Source organism: Daphnia pulex, chromosome 10 (genome assembly GCF_021134715.1).
Source record: "Daphnia pulex isolate KAP4 chromosome 10, ASM2113471v1".
Taxonomy (NCBI): domain Eukaryota; kingdom Metazoa; phylum Arthropoda; class Branchiopoda; order Diplostraca; family Daphniidae; genus Daphnia; species Daphnia pulex.
The window spans coordinates 8,502,030-8,516,296 of NC_060026.1; the positions used below are offsets into that span (position 1 = coordinate 8,502,030).

At 38.3% G+C, this 14,267-nt stretch overlaps 5 protein-coding genes across 7 annotated transcripts; 1 reads left to right on the forward strand and 4 right to left on the reverse strand.

Annotated features, from left to right (window-relative positions):
• Positions 1-1,217: 1,217 nt before the first annotated feature.
• Positions 1,218-3,450, reverse strand: LOC124206315 (phosphatidylserine synthase-like). Its single transcript, XM_046604057.1, has 8 exons — positions 3,189-3,450; positions 2,961-3,129; positions 2,805-2,894; positions 2,577-2,735; positions 2,462-2,502; positions 2,032-2,397; positions 1,745-1,973; positions 1,218-1,683 (listed from the first exon to the last, which is right to left on the reverse strand). Exons 1-8 carry the CDS (start codon positions 3,356-3,358, stop codon positions 1,543-1,545), a joined length of 1,365 nt encoding a protein of 454 aa, XP_046460013.1. The 5' UTR covers positions 3,359-3,450; the 3' UTR covers positions 1,218-1,542.
• A 766-nt stretch (positions 3,451-4,216) lies between these two features.
• Positions 4,217-6,407, reverse strand: LOC124206317 (inositol 1,4,5-trisphosphate receptor-like). The gene is made up of 4 exons (XM_046604059.1): positions 6,242-6,407; positions 5,557-6,084; positions 4,814-5,500; positions 4,217-4,744 (listed from the first exon to the last, which is right to left on the reverse strand). The coding sequence occupies exons 3-4, from the start codon at positions 5,487-5,489 to the stop codon at positions 4,311-4,313; spliced, it is 1,110 nt and encodes a 369-aa protein (XP_046460015.1). The 5' UTR covers positions 5,490-5,500; positions 5,557-6,084; positions 6,242-6,407; the 3' UTR covers positions 4,217-4,310.
• Positions 6,408-9,865: 3,458 nt separating this feature from the next.
• Positions 9,866-11,879, forward strand: LOC124205990 (tRNA pseudouridine synthase Pus10-like). Of its 2 annotated transcripts, none has more exons than XM_046603599.1 (7): positions 9,866-10,089; positions 10,175-10,267; positions 10,337-10,638; positions 10,700-10,905; positions 10,995-11,120; positions 11,198-11,555; positions 11,613-11,879. In XM_046603599.1, exons 1-7 carry the CDS (start codon positions 9,949-9,951, stop codon positions 11,854-11,856), a joined length of 1,470 nt encoding a protein of 489 aa, XP_046459555.1. In that variant the 5' UTR covers positions 9,866-9,948; the 3' UTR covers positions 11,857-11,879. The 2 variants fall into 2 exon arrangements, with proteins under 2 accessions (XP_046459555.1, XP_046459554.1); XM_046603598.1 differs by having other exon boundaries at positions 9,868-10,089; positions 10,163-10,267.
• LOC124205991 (histone chaperone asf1-like) lies at positions 11,868-14,218 on the reverse strand. Of its 2 annotated transcripts, none has more exons than XM_046603602.1 (6): positions 13,997-14,218; positions 13,753-13,842; positions 13,441-13,601; positions 13,342-13,375; positions 13,095-13,281; positions 11,868-13,033 (listed from the first exon to the last, which is right to left on the reverse strand). In XM_046603602.1, exons 3-6 carry the CDS (start codon positions 13,546-13,548, stop codon positions 12,799-12,801), a joined length of 564 nt encoding a protein of 187 aa, XP_046459558.1. In that variant the 5' UTR covers positions 13,549-13,601; positions 13,753-13,842; positions 13,997-14,218; the 3' UTR covers positions 11,868-12,798. The 2 variants fall into 2 exon arrangements, with proteins under 2 accessions (XP_046459558.1, XP_046459556.1); XM_046603600.1 differs by having other exon boundaries at positions 13,441-13,659; positions 13,997-14,160.
• Positions 11,942-12,790, reverse strand: LOC124203488 (NADH-cytochrome b5 reductase-like). The gene has a single exon (XM_046600164.1). The coding sequence runs from the start codon at positions 12,788-12,790 to the stop codon at positions 11,942-11,944; it is 849 nt and encodes a 282-aa protein (XP_046456120.1).
• Positions 14,219-14,267: the final 49 nt, after the last annotated feature.

Below are 14,267 nucleotides of genomic sequence, written 5' to 3' on the forward strand. Positions count from 1 at the left end.
TTTTGGTCGTGTCCTGGTATTTTTTTGTTTTTTAACTCAGCACACCCCCTTATTTTCCCACGTAGACTACCTGAGCTGGATGATCCTTTTGTTCATTGCTCTTTAATGTTAATACAATCAATTTTAAAGACATCAAAATAATGCTGATTCATTGTTTGTTGGTCGAAGAAAAGAAAGTGAAAGTAAAAAAAAAAAATCTATTTCCGCTGTTTCCGCTGTAGTTTGATCCTTAACTATCATAATAATGCTGCACTAACACCCACCACGAGCGGATGTAACAGAATAAAAAGATGGAAAATCAATTCATTGAATAGGAGGTGGAAATTGACTTTACTTTATCCAGCGTTCAAGTTTATTGCGACATATACACTAATACACACATTGTTGAGCTAGAGAAAGTATTTAGAAAAACAAATTATTTCTGAATCAACAATTTTATATATTCAATGCCAATTTTAACCTACCAATTTTGTTGCAAATGCGACCTCTTATTAGCAATTTTATAAATTCATGTGATATTGCCTATATTACCTTTTCTAACGATGAACCATATTAGTGCATTCAAGCCCCCGAAATAAGTCAAAGTGAGAAAAGGAAAACAAGTGTGACTTTCCAACAGAACTAACGTTTTCTGCATGGTGGATTATTGACACACATAGCACGTATATACGTAGCTCTACTGAATGTGTGGTACCAAAACTTTCTGTTTTCGTGCCTTTGTTCACGTCGGATACTGAGAAAGATACTACTCCAGTTCCCGGTTTTTCAGTGAGTAAAAGGACCTACACATCGAGAAAACTGATGTAAAAAATAGATTTTTTGGCTAAGCAAGCTGGTAAGTTTTATTTTAACTATTTATCGTAAACAAAAAAATCTACAAGATTGGGATTCGCGCAAATCGACTTGGCACAAAATTCTACTCAAGGTTATTGAATTGATTATATTTTAACCTCCTAAGGCAGATTTCCGCAAAAAAACAAAACAATTACAGCTTTTCGTTGCGGCGTTTAGTTTCACTGAGTGTGTGCGATTTCGTGTTTGCGGTTGAAATTCTCGACGGAGCCGTAAGCTTATCCGTATCCAACCCCCCTTCCCTCCTTTTAAAAATGTTTAAAAAAGATTACAGGCGGTGAATATTTTTTATTTGATTTTATTTGTTCCGTCAGAACGTTGTCCTGAAAAAAAAAAGTAATTAGATGACAACGCTAAAGTGCGAATTTCTACGAACAGAGCTTTATTTTCAATGCATATTGAATTGAGTTAGTCCCGTTATAATTGGTAAAGCAAACAGGACGAGCGAGTCAATTTGATTTATATACTTGAGCTTAGTTATAAGAACAAGGACTAGCGGGAAATTGGCGTTAACTTGAATGAGATTGATAAAGAAAAAAAGCACAATTACGCACTTTCTCAAGAAAATCGAGACACACGTGCTTATTTATCTACAAATATTGATGGACTAATCGACTGATCTATCTAAAACTCTCGTAGAGAGATCGAGATTCACGTCGTTGAGTGTGGGAATTTGGTCTCCAACGGCTTCTAAGCAATTTTTGCGGTTTTCGCTTTACTTTTGACTGCTGTTGGACAATGCTGTGGACTAGTTGCAACTCCTTTCTTAGATGCACCATTGCTGATTGTGAGGGATCTACGTTTGGAGTTAGACGCCACGTGTCCCTTAGTCTAAGAAAGAATATTGATGAAATTGCCAATTTAAACTTGATTTTAAAATAAGATTTGAAACCTTTTTCACTTCTTGCCGGTGATACAATACGCAACCATAGAGGCAGATCATAGACAAGATAGACTGGATACCCAGCCAGAGAGCGATAGTCAATATCTGAGTATGTTCAAAAATCTCTTTGCCGAATTTGATGCAAATGATTAATTCAGTAAACAAAATGGCACCGAAAACCCAGCACTGAGTGCCAACACGAGTACAGCGAGCGTCCGTCACATAAGTATAGTATTGTCTGATAAAATACGAAAAATGTTAGAGCAATTTAATAATTGGATAGAATAAATGTTTACCTGACTGAAGGAGCGACAATCAGGCCAATAACAACGAGTCGCCATAGATTGAGCATATGACTCGGCGGAAGTTCAAAAATGTGTTTGAGGAAGAACGTGTTCAACTCCGTGATTTGCCAAAAGAACACTAACTGGCAAACGGCGAGGAAGCGCATGTAGGATGAGTAAGGATCGAGCCATCGAACGTTTGTCCACGACTCTGGGGTGAACTGCAATACAGCTCGTTTGATCTTATCCGATGTGGTTGGAATATCTTTGATGGATTCCCATTTATATTCGCGCATTTCAAGGTAATGACACAATTTCATGCCCACCCAAATTCCGAGACCATTGCATAATAGAATATCAAGAATAATCGCATCCCACCTTGAAAATGAATAAGTATTACTAAAGGCGAAAAACACACTAATAAAAGTACTGTTAAACTTACCAGCATTCTACAAAATTGGGAAGAAGATGAGCAAAAGCAATCTGAAAACAAATAGCGATGAATCGAGCATAAGAATACGGAATAAGATAAATTGAGATTTTGTTTCATTATATACCTCGGTAATCTCCCACATCACGCTGATCGTCCACAAAATTCCGTAATGGCGAACCAACAGGGCTTTCATTATCCAACCAAAAAAATGAGAAGCAGCAAATACATCCATATGTGACCAAACCCTTTCTAAACTAATGTCTGAACAATTGACTCCATATTCCTTAAACAAAATGAAAAACATCAGTAAACATTTTGATGAAATGTGACAATTCAGATTTTTTTTTTTTACTTTGTCCATATCGATGTGGAAATTTTCAAGAGAAGGATCTGTCCACACCAAAATGCTTCGTACAGTTTGATAATTTTGGAAGAGGAAAAACTGTAAAGAAATTAAATGTCATGTTCGAAATTTTCAAATAAATTTTTTAGTGATGAGAACACTTACCTGAAGAGCAATTAGGTACAAAACTGAAAGACCAAAAACCATCCTCCAAACAGCAGGATGAGGCCGTGTAAAGGGTCCATTTGGGAAGGCAAGGACAGATATAACCAGAAAAATGAATATTACACACCTTACTCCAGCCCAGATATTTTCTCGGAAATCGTCGTCATTTCTAAGAAAACGTTTTTTAAATAAATTAAATTGTAAAACATTGACTGATTTAAGTATTACCTAGTGAAGGCCGAGTATAAAAGCAACGATGAAATAGTTGTCAACAAAGTAATTGTGTGTGGTTTGTAAAAAAAATCAAGTGAAATATCGTCGACTGGTCTTTCATTAATCACATAAAAGTGATCTTCGTCTTGTGAAACATTGGAATATGTCCTTTTTCTACTCACCATCGTAAAGCTGCTTGTAAAATTTAAGAAAAAATTTACGAATCGTCGATCGTGTTTGCAGGCTAATAATTGTCTGCTGTTGTTAGTGCCATGGCAACCATGATGGCAACAGAATAAGTAGTGACACCTATGCAATCATAGTGCAATCGATGAGGCAAAGTAGATAATTTTAAAAAGATAACAATGAACTTTGTATTTGTAGTTGTAGATAAGAATCACTATTGTGCCTCGCGCCTAGCGTCGCCAGTTTCCCTCCGGGACTTTTGGGGTTTAACTTAAATGAGGGAGTGTGCATAATAAATTTTTGGGGGTTCGGAGAAAGGTTATATATAGGTTAAGTATTTTTTCGCGCAATGTAGGGTGATTGCTCGGCGCTTATTATAAACATCATTTTGGGGTGTAACTGTAATCCAGGAGCACGCCTAACTATTTTTTTTTTCGGTTACCTTTTGACCATTTTCACAACTTGTATCATTTGGATCCCTATCATGTTGGAATTGAAGACATTGAATGCAACTTTAAAGCCGGACTATCTAGGCAACAAATTTTGTTTTCTAATGAAGAGAGGGCAGAATTTTCTTCAACTCACTTATAGATTAGCGAAGAGTGATTTATGGATCAACTTAGTTGAGTAGCCTAGTGAATTTCTTACGAAGCATTCTAAGTAAATTTATGCAACCAACTCCGCGGATCTACTCAGAGAATTATCCTCCACGGATAACCAATTCCATTCGTCATCATTTTTCTAAAATCATTTCTCATGACCGAAATGTTAAGCTCTATGTACCGCTTTTCTATTCGAAACTCGGTGTCGTTGGATAGCTGTCACAAGCAGGGGTATGGAGAGAAATCGAACAAAGGTTTTTATATAGCAAACCGCGATTGGTTGTATTAAATTCCAACTCGTAACACGTAGTTTTACAATGCCAAGAATGAGGGTAGTAAAGCCATGATTTTAAGACAATAAGACTAGTTTTATCATATGAATACTCTCATTCCAGTTCACAAAAACGCTGAAATAAGAACAATTGAGAGAAACTGAGTTTGTGTTGCGGTAGACGACGTCAAACAAAAGGACGGAGAAGAAGAACGGATGGGTGCTGAGTCCGAGGAAGCAAAAGATGAGGTAAACGACGTGGTAGACAATCTCCGTGTCCGTGCAGATTTGTCTGACGCTCCGCTGGAATGTCCCGGCGTTGCCCATGATGCTCAGCAGATGGACGCCCTTCAACACTACCGCGGCGGTGCCAAGGAGCATCAGTGTGGGTTGAGGGCCGGCTGAGCAAATAAGCCGGAGGATGACTGTCATGACGAGAGTCCTGATACCCGACGGTTTGGGTAACGTGATGGCCACAGCGGCGGATAGGAGCATGACGGCCCAGATGAGACCTGAATTAATAAATGGAAAAGATCGTTGAAAAGATGGAAATGGGAGTTACTATTCCAAGTTGGGCAGACCTGAGAGGTGAGTGCCAGGATCAGGAGCCGGTCCGTCAGTGTCAAACGGGTAAAAGAAGGCGACAATCAAGTTGATAATGACGGCCAAATTGAAGAGGATTTGACTCCAGATGGACATGTGCGAGCTGACCCAAAAGAGGAACGGCTGTCCGCGCAATTTCTTCTGCCATTTCATCTCGTCAAACATGTCGTCGACTCCTTTGAAGAAGGCGGCCACTTTCGATCCCTGGTCGTCGCGCTCCGCCGTGTGGAAGACGCGCACTTTCGTGTCGTTGGTCAAATACTCGCACATTTCCGGAATGGGGAAGACAATCTGCTCCATCGTCCGGTCGTGACGGACAATTTCGATTTGCGCCGTGTGATCGGCGTAGCACTGCAGGGCCGCATCACCGCTAACTCCGTCCACTGGCGGCGGTTTCATCAGGGCGGCCAATTCTTTGTTGTGCTGCGCCAATTGGTGGCACAAAATGTAAATGTTCTGGCCGACTTCTTTGGGACTGGCCGCCTCTTCTCCACCGACCAACTTTTGGTGATAGGCTTTGCAGGCAACGTCCACCAATTGGCGAGGATTCATGTTGTACAGGATCCTTTCCGCGTTCTCGCTTTCGCCACGACTCTCCATGACGGCCAGCAACAACTTGGAGGCGTTGTTTTTCAACTCTAAAACAAGATCCATTCTCCGCTGCCCTAAATAATTGATACAATAATTATTAGAATCAAATGGAATGAAAGGAAATTGTTACCTAATGGATTGATGTCGGTAAGAAGAAGAGCCTTGATGATGTCCAGTCCATTCGACTCGTGAGTGGCGATGCAGTTTTGGTTTTCGTGACAAGGTCCTTGGCACTATTCCGTCAATGTTTCCAGGGTTTGGTTGATGAGGGTGACGTTGTGCTCATTAATGTAGAGGCCGAGCAGACCCAGTTCGCCCGTCGTCGATCCGCAAATGCAGTCGATGAACATGAGTGTCTCTGACACTAAATTGTAACTGTTTTTGTTGGACTGGGGCACTGGGCTACTCTTGTGGACATCATGCGTTGATGTCGAGAGTGAGTCAGCATTCTTGTTGAGGACAATCTTGATTTTAAGATCCTTACCTCTGTCCAACTTGCTTGGGTCAGTCAGGGATTCATAACGGATCTTGTCTAGGGCATTTGAGGAGTTGGAGATCGACTATAGAAGGTGTTGATAATCAAGCTCATAAGCTGAGCAATCTTGGCCTGGAATGTGAAAGTCTCAGCTTCGTCTTCCATTTGAACTTCTCCAGGCATCTAAAAAGGAAAAAGAAATATTTTCAGTAAGAAATGTTTGTCAATTGTTGTAGATCACACTCAAAAATTGAAATTCTACATATCCATATGGACTTGAGGCATACCAAAAAATGTGTAAATAACCAATTTGTTTGTCTAAACACATAGGAAAACTTACTTTGCTTTAGAAGATATGTTGTTGTTATTTTATTATTTTAATTGTTTTATTTTATTTTATTGTTATTTTTTATTTTAAGTTTAAGTTTAATAACATTCAAACCATGTTCAAACGTAAACAAACAAACCGGACGCTTTTTTGGATCTACATGTATGTATAAGGCCGCCGGACAGTCGTTAAACTTAAAACTACTACCGAACTCACTTCTAGTAGGCCTGGAAACTAGCTTCTTGGGTTGACGCGCTTCAAGCCGGGAAAATGAGCCTCAATGTGGCGCATCTAGCGGCATAAAATAAAGATTAGTGCGTCTTTGGCGGGAATAGCGGTGGCCATCGAAAGCTAGTGGCGCGTTTTTGGCGACTGCGATTTTACAGGGAAAACGCTGTGTAAAAACACAGATACCCCTGGAAATTACATCTATATGAAAGAGATTTCTGCGAGCAATCTATGTCTATAAAAAGTGAAGGCATTTTGCGTAACATTTCCGTACGTTTCGTGTTGAAGAATACAACCTTTTTTCGTACGTTTGAATAGCGATTTGTATCGTAGCGGTGGCGTGTCGAAACTGAGCCTCCTTCGACTGTGACTAGAATCCCTACGGGAAATTAAATCTTTAAATGTACCTTCCCGACAAATAAACTGTTTTACTTGTGCAAAAATAGAATGTAATTTAAATGTTTTGGATTCATTATTAACACACACATTGTTTTAACGAAAAAACAGTTTTATAAATTTTTTAACTAATAGCAATAATATTATTTTTTCCTATCCCAAACGGTACTGCAAAATATCAATGCATCTGGTGGACAAACAGTTTTCTTGTAAAAAAAAATTTATCAAGGCCTTCACCCACTTAACACGGACTCTGGTCCGTGTCCTGCACGATTCCTTATGGGCTATAGCGGATGGAAATCTATAAGTCTTACAATTTGGTTATTTATAGTCTATTAAAATAAACAAAGTTACAATTTACAAACTGTAAGGAAATAGATGTAACTCAAGTATGGCTTGGTGCGGAGGAAGAACAAAGTCAATTTGACTTTGAGTAAAAAACAAAAGTTTTGCGCGAAATAAAAAAGGGTTGATTAATATGTGGATGACTCATGTAAATGTAAACGAATGGCGGCGCGTAACGTTGGCGTGCGTTTCATTTTAAAACCTGGAGCTGAAGGCACATTTTGACATTTGCCGATCAGGGTTTTGTAGATAGAAATAAATGCCCTCAGATCATCTTATCGATAACTCATCGGCGAATATGCTAATTTTAAATAGCTATTAATAGATCTCAACAGTAAATAATTCGTTGATTATTTCTTTGCCGGAACCTTTTGTTTTCATCACATCTAGTTAAAATACGGAGAGTGCAGGTGATACTTACAATGTAAAATTTAAGTGTGGAACCTCATACTTAACTATTTTAGTTTTGATGGGGGGTTTTTATCTAAACCTAACATTCCTTTTCAACTATTAATTTTACATTTTAACTTAAAGGTATTTATAATAAATTAGTTTCGTACTCCGTAGGCGAAATTCGATTAATTCCAATATTTGTAATTTTTGTGAGAAAGGGCAACCATTCACAGTTCCACGTCTCCACACCAACCCACATTGGTGCACTGAAAACCCCCAAAATTTTTTAAAAATCCAAACGGTTCAATATTTTAGATCAATTAATAAAATCTCGATGGCCGATACGCAGTAGCGTTTCATTTTTGATTTAAAGAAAAAAGATCAAAATAGGATCGAAATATTTCTCTTCCGGCTGGCAGATGGCTGCCTGGCCGCCGGTCTCGCCTCGCTTACCCCATCCATGGTGTATTAGTATGGTGGGGGAACTTTTGTTGGAATCGGCTATCTCGGCTGAAGCCAGTGGTCACGTATGATCAGCGCTGCCTGGTGGACAATTGGGTGAACTATGAGCTATAAACGGTTTGAAAATTTTCTAAGTCCGATTGCACTTTGCTTATGTACTTATAAAGCTATAAAATCGTAAAAAATTAGTCAATAACAGTAATTAAGTATTATTTTTCCAGCTTAAATTATTTCAAAATTAATAGACAATAAATATGAAAAAAAAAGAAATTTAGTAAATGGGACTCGATACTGTCTACCCAGGAGTCGTAGCTCGTATCTTTAACCATTGCGACAACCGGAATATGTCTGCACTCGAAAATGTTAAATATATATACTATTTTACAGACGAATTATTTTACAAAAGATTAGTATTTGGGTTCATAGAGGGCACCAACAATACGTGACCAGCCCTGCAATTGGCTGTTGAGAATTCACTAAGCTCCGCCTCTTGTCCGGAAACTGGCTTCATTCGAGATAGCCGATTCCAACAAAAGTTCCCCCACCATACTAATACACCTAGGACTGTGGCCCGGAGCTTATTGGGCGGGTTTTTTTTTAATGGGTTGCCTAGATGGGTTTTTCTTCAAACACGGGTTGGAGCGGGTTGGGCCAACAGAGTAAATGGGTTCGGCCCGGGCCAACCCATGGGTCAAAAAATATTAACAGGATGGGTCACGGCCCGGGTTTTTAACGGGTCAATCATACTTTTTCATCATCTTTTCAGTCTGTTTATCAATAAATGGCAAAATTTCCTAACGTATAAAAATTGAATTTTTATTCTGTTTTAAATGAACAAAAAAAAAATTAATACATGAGAATTGATGTAATCATACATCAATAAAACGAAAAGAAACTTGGAAGTAAGTGTTGGAAGTAAAAATCCGAATTAACTGTAGTTATCGAACAAATACAAACAATTGTTTTTAAAAATCTTCTTCTTCTTCGTTTTCCAAAAGTTGAAAAGTAAGGTATCAAAGTTTTCTTCCAAGAAATCGTAGACTTCTTTTACCCCCATCCCCCACTAACTAATCCTGCTTTGTACCATGAACGTAGACAGATTAGGGCTTCAACGGTCTCAGGCTTCAAGCTCATTCTCGAAATGCCAAAAATATCCTTGCCAACAGTAAAGGCCCTCTCGCTAGCTGCGCTTGTCGCTGGAATGCTGAGGAGATCTCTAGCCATTAAACAGCAAATTAAAAGATAGAATAATTGATACCTTTCGATGGAGCTCAACTTGACTGATTGGTTATTTCTGTGCTTGTTGCAGGAAGTGCATCTGCATCATCCATCTCATTCTCATCACTTTCAATGCTAATGTTAATTGGTAAACTTCTCTTTTTCCCAGCAGAATTGCTCGATTTAGACAAAATTTGAGGTTTACGCGATAACTGCTCGCCATTATAAGAAGTAGATTTACGTTTAGACATACTGCCTTCACCACTTCATGTGTTCTGCCTTTTGAAGCTCTAGCGCGTGTCAGCGTCTACTTAAAACGTGATGACTGAACTTCGAATGTCTGCATCTGCAACTCTGCAATGCATGGATTTAAGCTATCCTATCCCTCCAGATCTTTCTGGCACTTTCTAGCTGTGAGATTCTTTATTTGACCAATAGATGGCGCCACATCTCGGGTTGGCCCGCGGACCCGGCGGTTCGACCCATCACCCGCCCCGTTAAAAAAATGCCTCGATGGGTTGAGTCGGGTTGGGTTTTTTTTCCCTTTAGCCCGAACTTTGGCCCGGGCTTTCATGGCCCGGGCCACAGCCCTAAATACACCATGCTTCGTCCACAGTACAGTACCATTATATTTAATATTATGCTGTTTGACAACTCAGCTTTAATTTCAATACAAAATGGCACCCGCTATTGAAATTCATAGTGAAAAATTGAATTTGAAAATTACAGAATATATTCAGGAATTGGGATCATGTTGGAGGTGTGCTATCCGATTTACGAGAGAAAGGAAACCAGAGGCCTATCAACAGAAAAACCTTGTAATTATATCTGTTTAAACTGATCAAATTGAGTTATGTTGTTTTTTAATTGGACAACCCTGACCATGTGAAGGATTTGAAACAGGAACCTGAAGAAAAAGTACAGAAAACTAGTCCATGCGTTATTTGCTTGGGGTTGGTACAGGATCAGTTCATTAAAGAATGTATTACTGATGAGGTGTGTATAACTTGTCCTACATCTGTGTATTTGTGTTAATCTTTGGCTTTGATTTTTTTCCATTCACAGATTTCCCAACGTGTTATTGAATCTGATTATGATTCCCCTACATTTTCATGTATGGTTTCATTGCCAGTGGCTATTATGCTCAGGGAACAAGCTGTGTGGTTTCTGGTAACTGAGAAGTTTCCAGAACTACTTTCAACTAACTTTAAAATTGATCATGTCACATCTCTCAAAGATGTATGGAAGTTTGTGTTCTCCGAGGCATTGGAACTTAAACTAAAGAAAAAATTGGAATACAGCAGCTCATCATTCCAAATCCAAGTCAATGTACTTTACCAAGATGAAATATCTGAATGTGGTGCCTTGTAATGCTTTATAATTATCTAATTTTATATTTTTATGTATAATTAAATGTTTTTATTACAGAGTAGACATGTGCCCTGAAAAATTCAAACATAGATACAAGCAGACTAGAGTCTATCGAGAAGGCATTTTCACAAGAAATGCTGCTCATTCTGTGTTGTCAGGAATAAGCTCTTTAAATTTTAAGAAACACTACACATTTAAAGTACCAAATGTTGGCACCCACTATGGTGTGGTACAATGCTCACACACTTCCATTCACATTGCTGGTAATTTTTTTGTTTAAATTTGTCTTGCATTTAAGTATGTCTGTGAAGTTATAATGTAAACTATTTTACTGTGCTATTTGCATGATTAGGTCGGTATCAAAAATTCTCCAGAAAACTCTGCCAAACACCTTGGCTTATTGAAGGTGAAAAACACATGGACACCTCCATCCAGGAATTGATCTGCAAACACCTTGAGCCATTTTTTAAAACTGAAAGTATGTTGAAATACTTTTAATTTAGACCTACTTACATGTTTACATTGCAAAGTTACAACTCTAATTGAATGTTCTAGGTGTCAAATTTTCATCATCTGGGCGCGAGGATGTGGATGTAAGAACTCTTGGGCTTGGTAGACCATTTGCCATAGAGCTTCTGGACCCACATAGAACTCTCTTCACACAAGATGAGATTACCCAAGTGCAGATTATTATCAATAAAAGTACCGATGCCATACAAATTCGCGACCTGCAATTAGTCACAAAAGAACAATTATCTGTACTAAAAGAGGGTGAAGAAGAAAAAACAAAAATCTATCGAGCTTTATGTGTAACGCTTGATGGCTCGACACTAACAGCCGAAGATTTAGATCGTATCAATGGCACTACTGAACTTGTTTTGATGCAGAAAACTCCCCTGCGTGTGTTACATAGGTATTGAATCATCTATTCAATAACCATTGTAATAATAAATATCATTTAATCTAACAGGAGACCTCTGGCTGTGAGACCACGAACTGTCCATCAGATAAATGCTACTTTACTCGACGACTATCCAGGGCATTTCATCATGCGTCTCAAAACACAGGCTGGAACTTACATAAAAGAATTCGTTCATGGCGACTTCAATCGGACAGTGCCCAACTTATGTATACTATTAGGTCGACCTGTGGATATTGTTGCATTAGATGTTGACGCTGTTGAACTAGATTGGCCTCCGGCTCTTTTCAATTGAAGCAATACAAAATTCAGCAAGAATTGTATTCACTAAAAAGTGATTATGGAACTTTTCTCAATACCAATTTTAGTCAAATACTCGATTATTTTTTTCTCAAATGCTTTAGATCCACACAGAAACTGTCACTTTGCTTGATAACACTCATCTCCTTCAAGGTTTCCTCGTCTAACGTGTGATAAATAATTTCTTCGTTATGTCTTTTAAGGGTTTCAGCATCTTGATTCTCATCATCACTGAGGAAATAACAGGCCTTGAAATTCCAATAATCTTGCAGTTGATGAAATTCACGTTGGAAAATTATTTCTGAGTACGTTCTGCAACCATAAAGAAGAAAAACGCGCGTTTCGTCATCCGGGTTATCAATAATCAGCTTTGTTATTTGGTACAGTGGGGTAATTCCGGTTCCAGCCGCAATCATCAGTACGTTACGATAACTATTTGGCTTACAGTCACATTGACCAATTGGTCCGCTCCAAGAAACTACCTTTCCTGTCAGCCATTTTCTTTTGATAATGTTGGACATCATTCCGTTGTCATAAAGTTTTATCAAGACAGTAAATTTTTTCACTAGTCCGGGTGAACTGATCAGAGTGTATGGCCTGGAAATGGTTGAGTTGCTCGTACTTTCGCGGGCTATCAAATGCTGGCTCGCACTAAACTCCATACAGTGGTTCTCCGGAAGCTTGAAGTGGAACAAAAAAACACTAGGGCACACTGGTTCGACACTTTCAATAACACAGTCTACATAAGTTTCTGGATTCATTTTAGTATTTTTCTCCAATTGGCAAGTTTCGAGTTCCTTACACTTTCTTTGCCAAATCAACAATTCTTGCTTGTAAGTGTCAAAGACGCAAAACTGACATCCTTGGCCGCAGCACTGGGATTCCTCCGGTTTGAGCGGTTCAGGTGGCAGGTTCACAAGGCGATCCATTTTCAGCTTTACATCACGTCCATGGATTCCATTATGGAGGCATCCATTTTCTGATGACCATCACTTTCCACAATTTGTTCACCTTTCGAGGTGCCGCTCTTATTCGTATCGTCCCAATCCACTTTGAATCGTGTGACACGAGGATTGGTGGCTAGGATATTTCGCATTAGTTTGTCAAACTGCGGAATTGCGGGAGGATTCTCTTTCAGTTCAGCATCGCCATATTCATTATTTACGTAATACCTATACAAAACCATGTATAATTGAGTATAGGGTTCATTGTGGTTTGATGCAACATTATTACCCAACACGAATAAATTCTTGGCTGCGATAGGAACAGGTAAGCAGGACAACTGTTACGCCCACAGCATCTGCAACCGGAATTTTAGAGGGTTGTGGAGGCTCAGCTTGAAATACAAACATGTGTCTTCCTTCAGGCACAGGACCAACATAAACAGTATCAAGAACTTGGTCATAAGTTTCACTTTCAGCTGGAAAAGAAAACAATGCATGATATAACTTTAAATATATGTTGTGTGTGTATACAATACCTGAACCAACATATATAATTTTCCACTCCAAATCCTCATAATTAAAAATATTATTAGTTTTATTATTATTTTTATCGAATGTATATAAATAGCAAGTACTTCCTGAAGATCTTCCAAACATTCGAAGGTGATTTCAAACTGGAAGGGATTGGAGAAATTGGAGGGGTTGTCAAGAACTACAACATTCTGAACATGAACCTTTGCCATGATGGCCCAAGTTTCTTCTGCTGTTCACACTTTTCTTATTAAACACTTGATAACTGCAATTAAACAGTTAGCCAATTGGTATCCTTGCAACTTAAATTTAACTTATTTACTCTATTAGTGGTCAAAAATGTATGAAAATGGTTAATATTATAACAAAAGGGTAAAACCATATGCATTAACATCACATTTTAAGATATATTTTACCTGGAGTTTGGAATCTCGGTGATCAATGTCTATTCAAAATACTTGTTGAAATATCTAGATGATTCTTGGTAACTTACCATGTACAAATTCCTGAACAAAGCAGAAAAAATATCTATTAACTAGAATAAATGTAACTTTTATCATGAAGTAGTTGTGAAAAGGGAGATTCATCAAAGATTTGAATTTGAACTGCAAGATGAAAAGAGAAAAAGAAATATAATATTAATGTAAGTTATGAATTTACCTTCATAGCAAAACAGATAATATCCATACAGTATTGAACAGCAATATCCCTTTTTGATTTGGTAAGGAAAAAAGGTACAACGCAACAGGATAAATTTAGGTATTTCCGACCCAAAAATATTAAAACAAGAAAAATTGAAATGGTAAATAAGCGAAGAAGTAGGGGACTTAACAATAGAAAGGATAGAAATACTGCGTTGCCATGTAATAGAAAACATGAATCGACTAAATAAATTATTATCTAGGCCAGACCAGGGGCATAGATAAAGAAG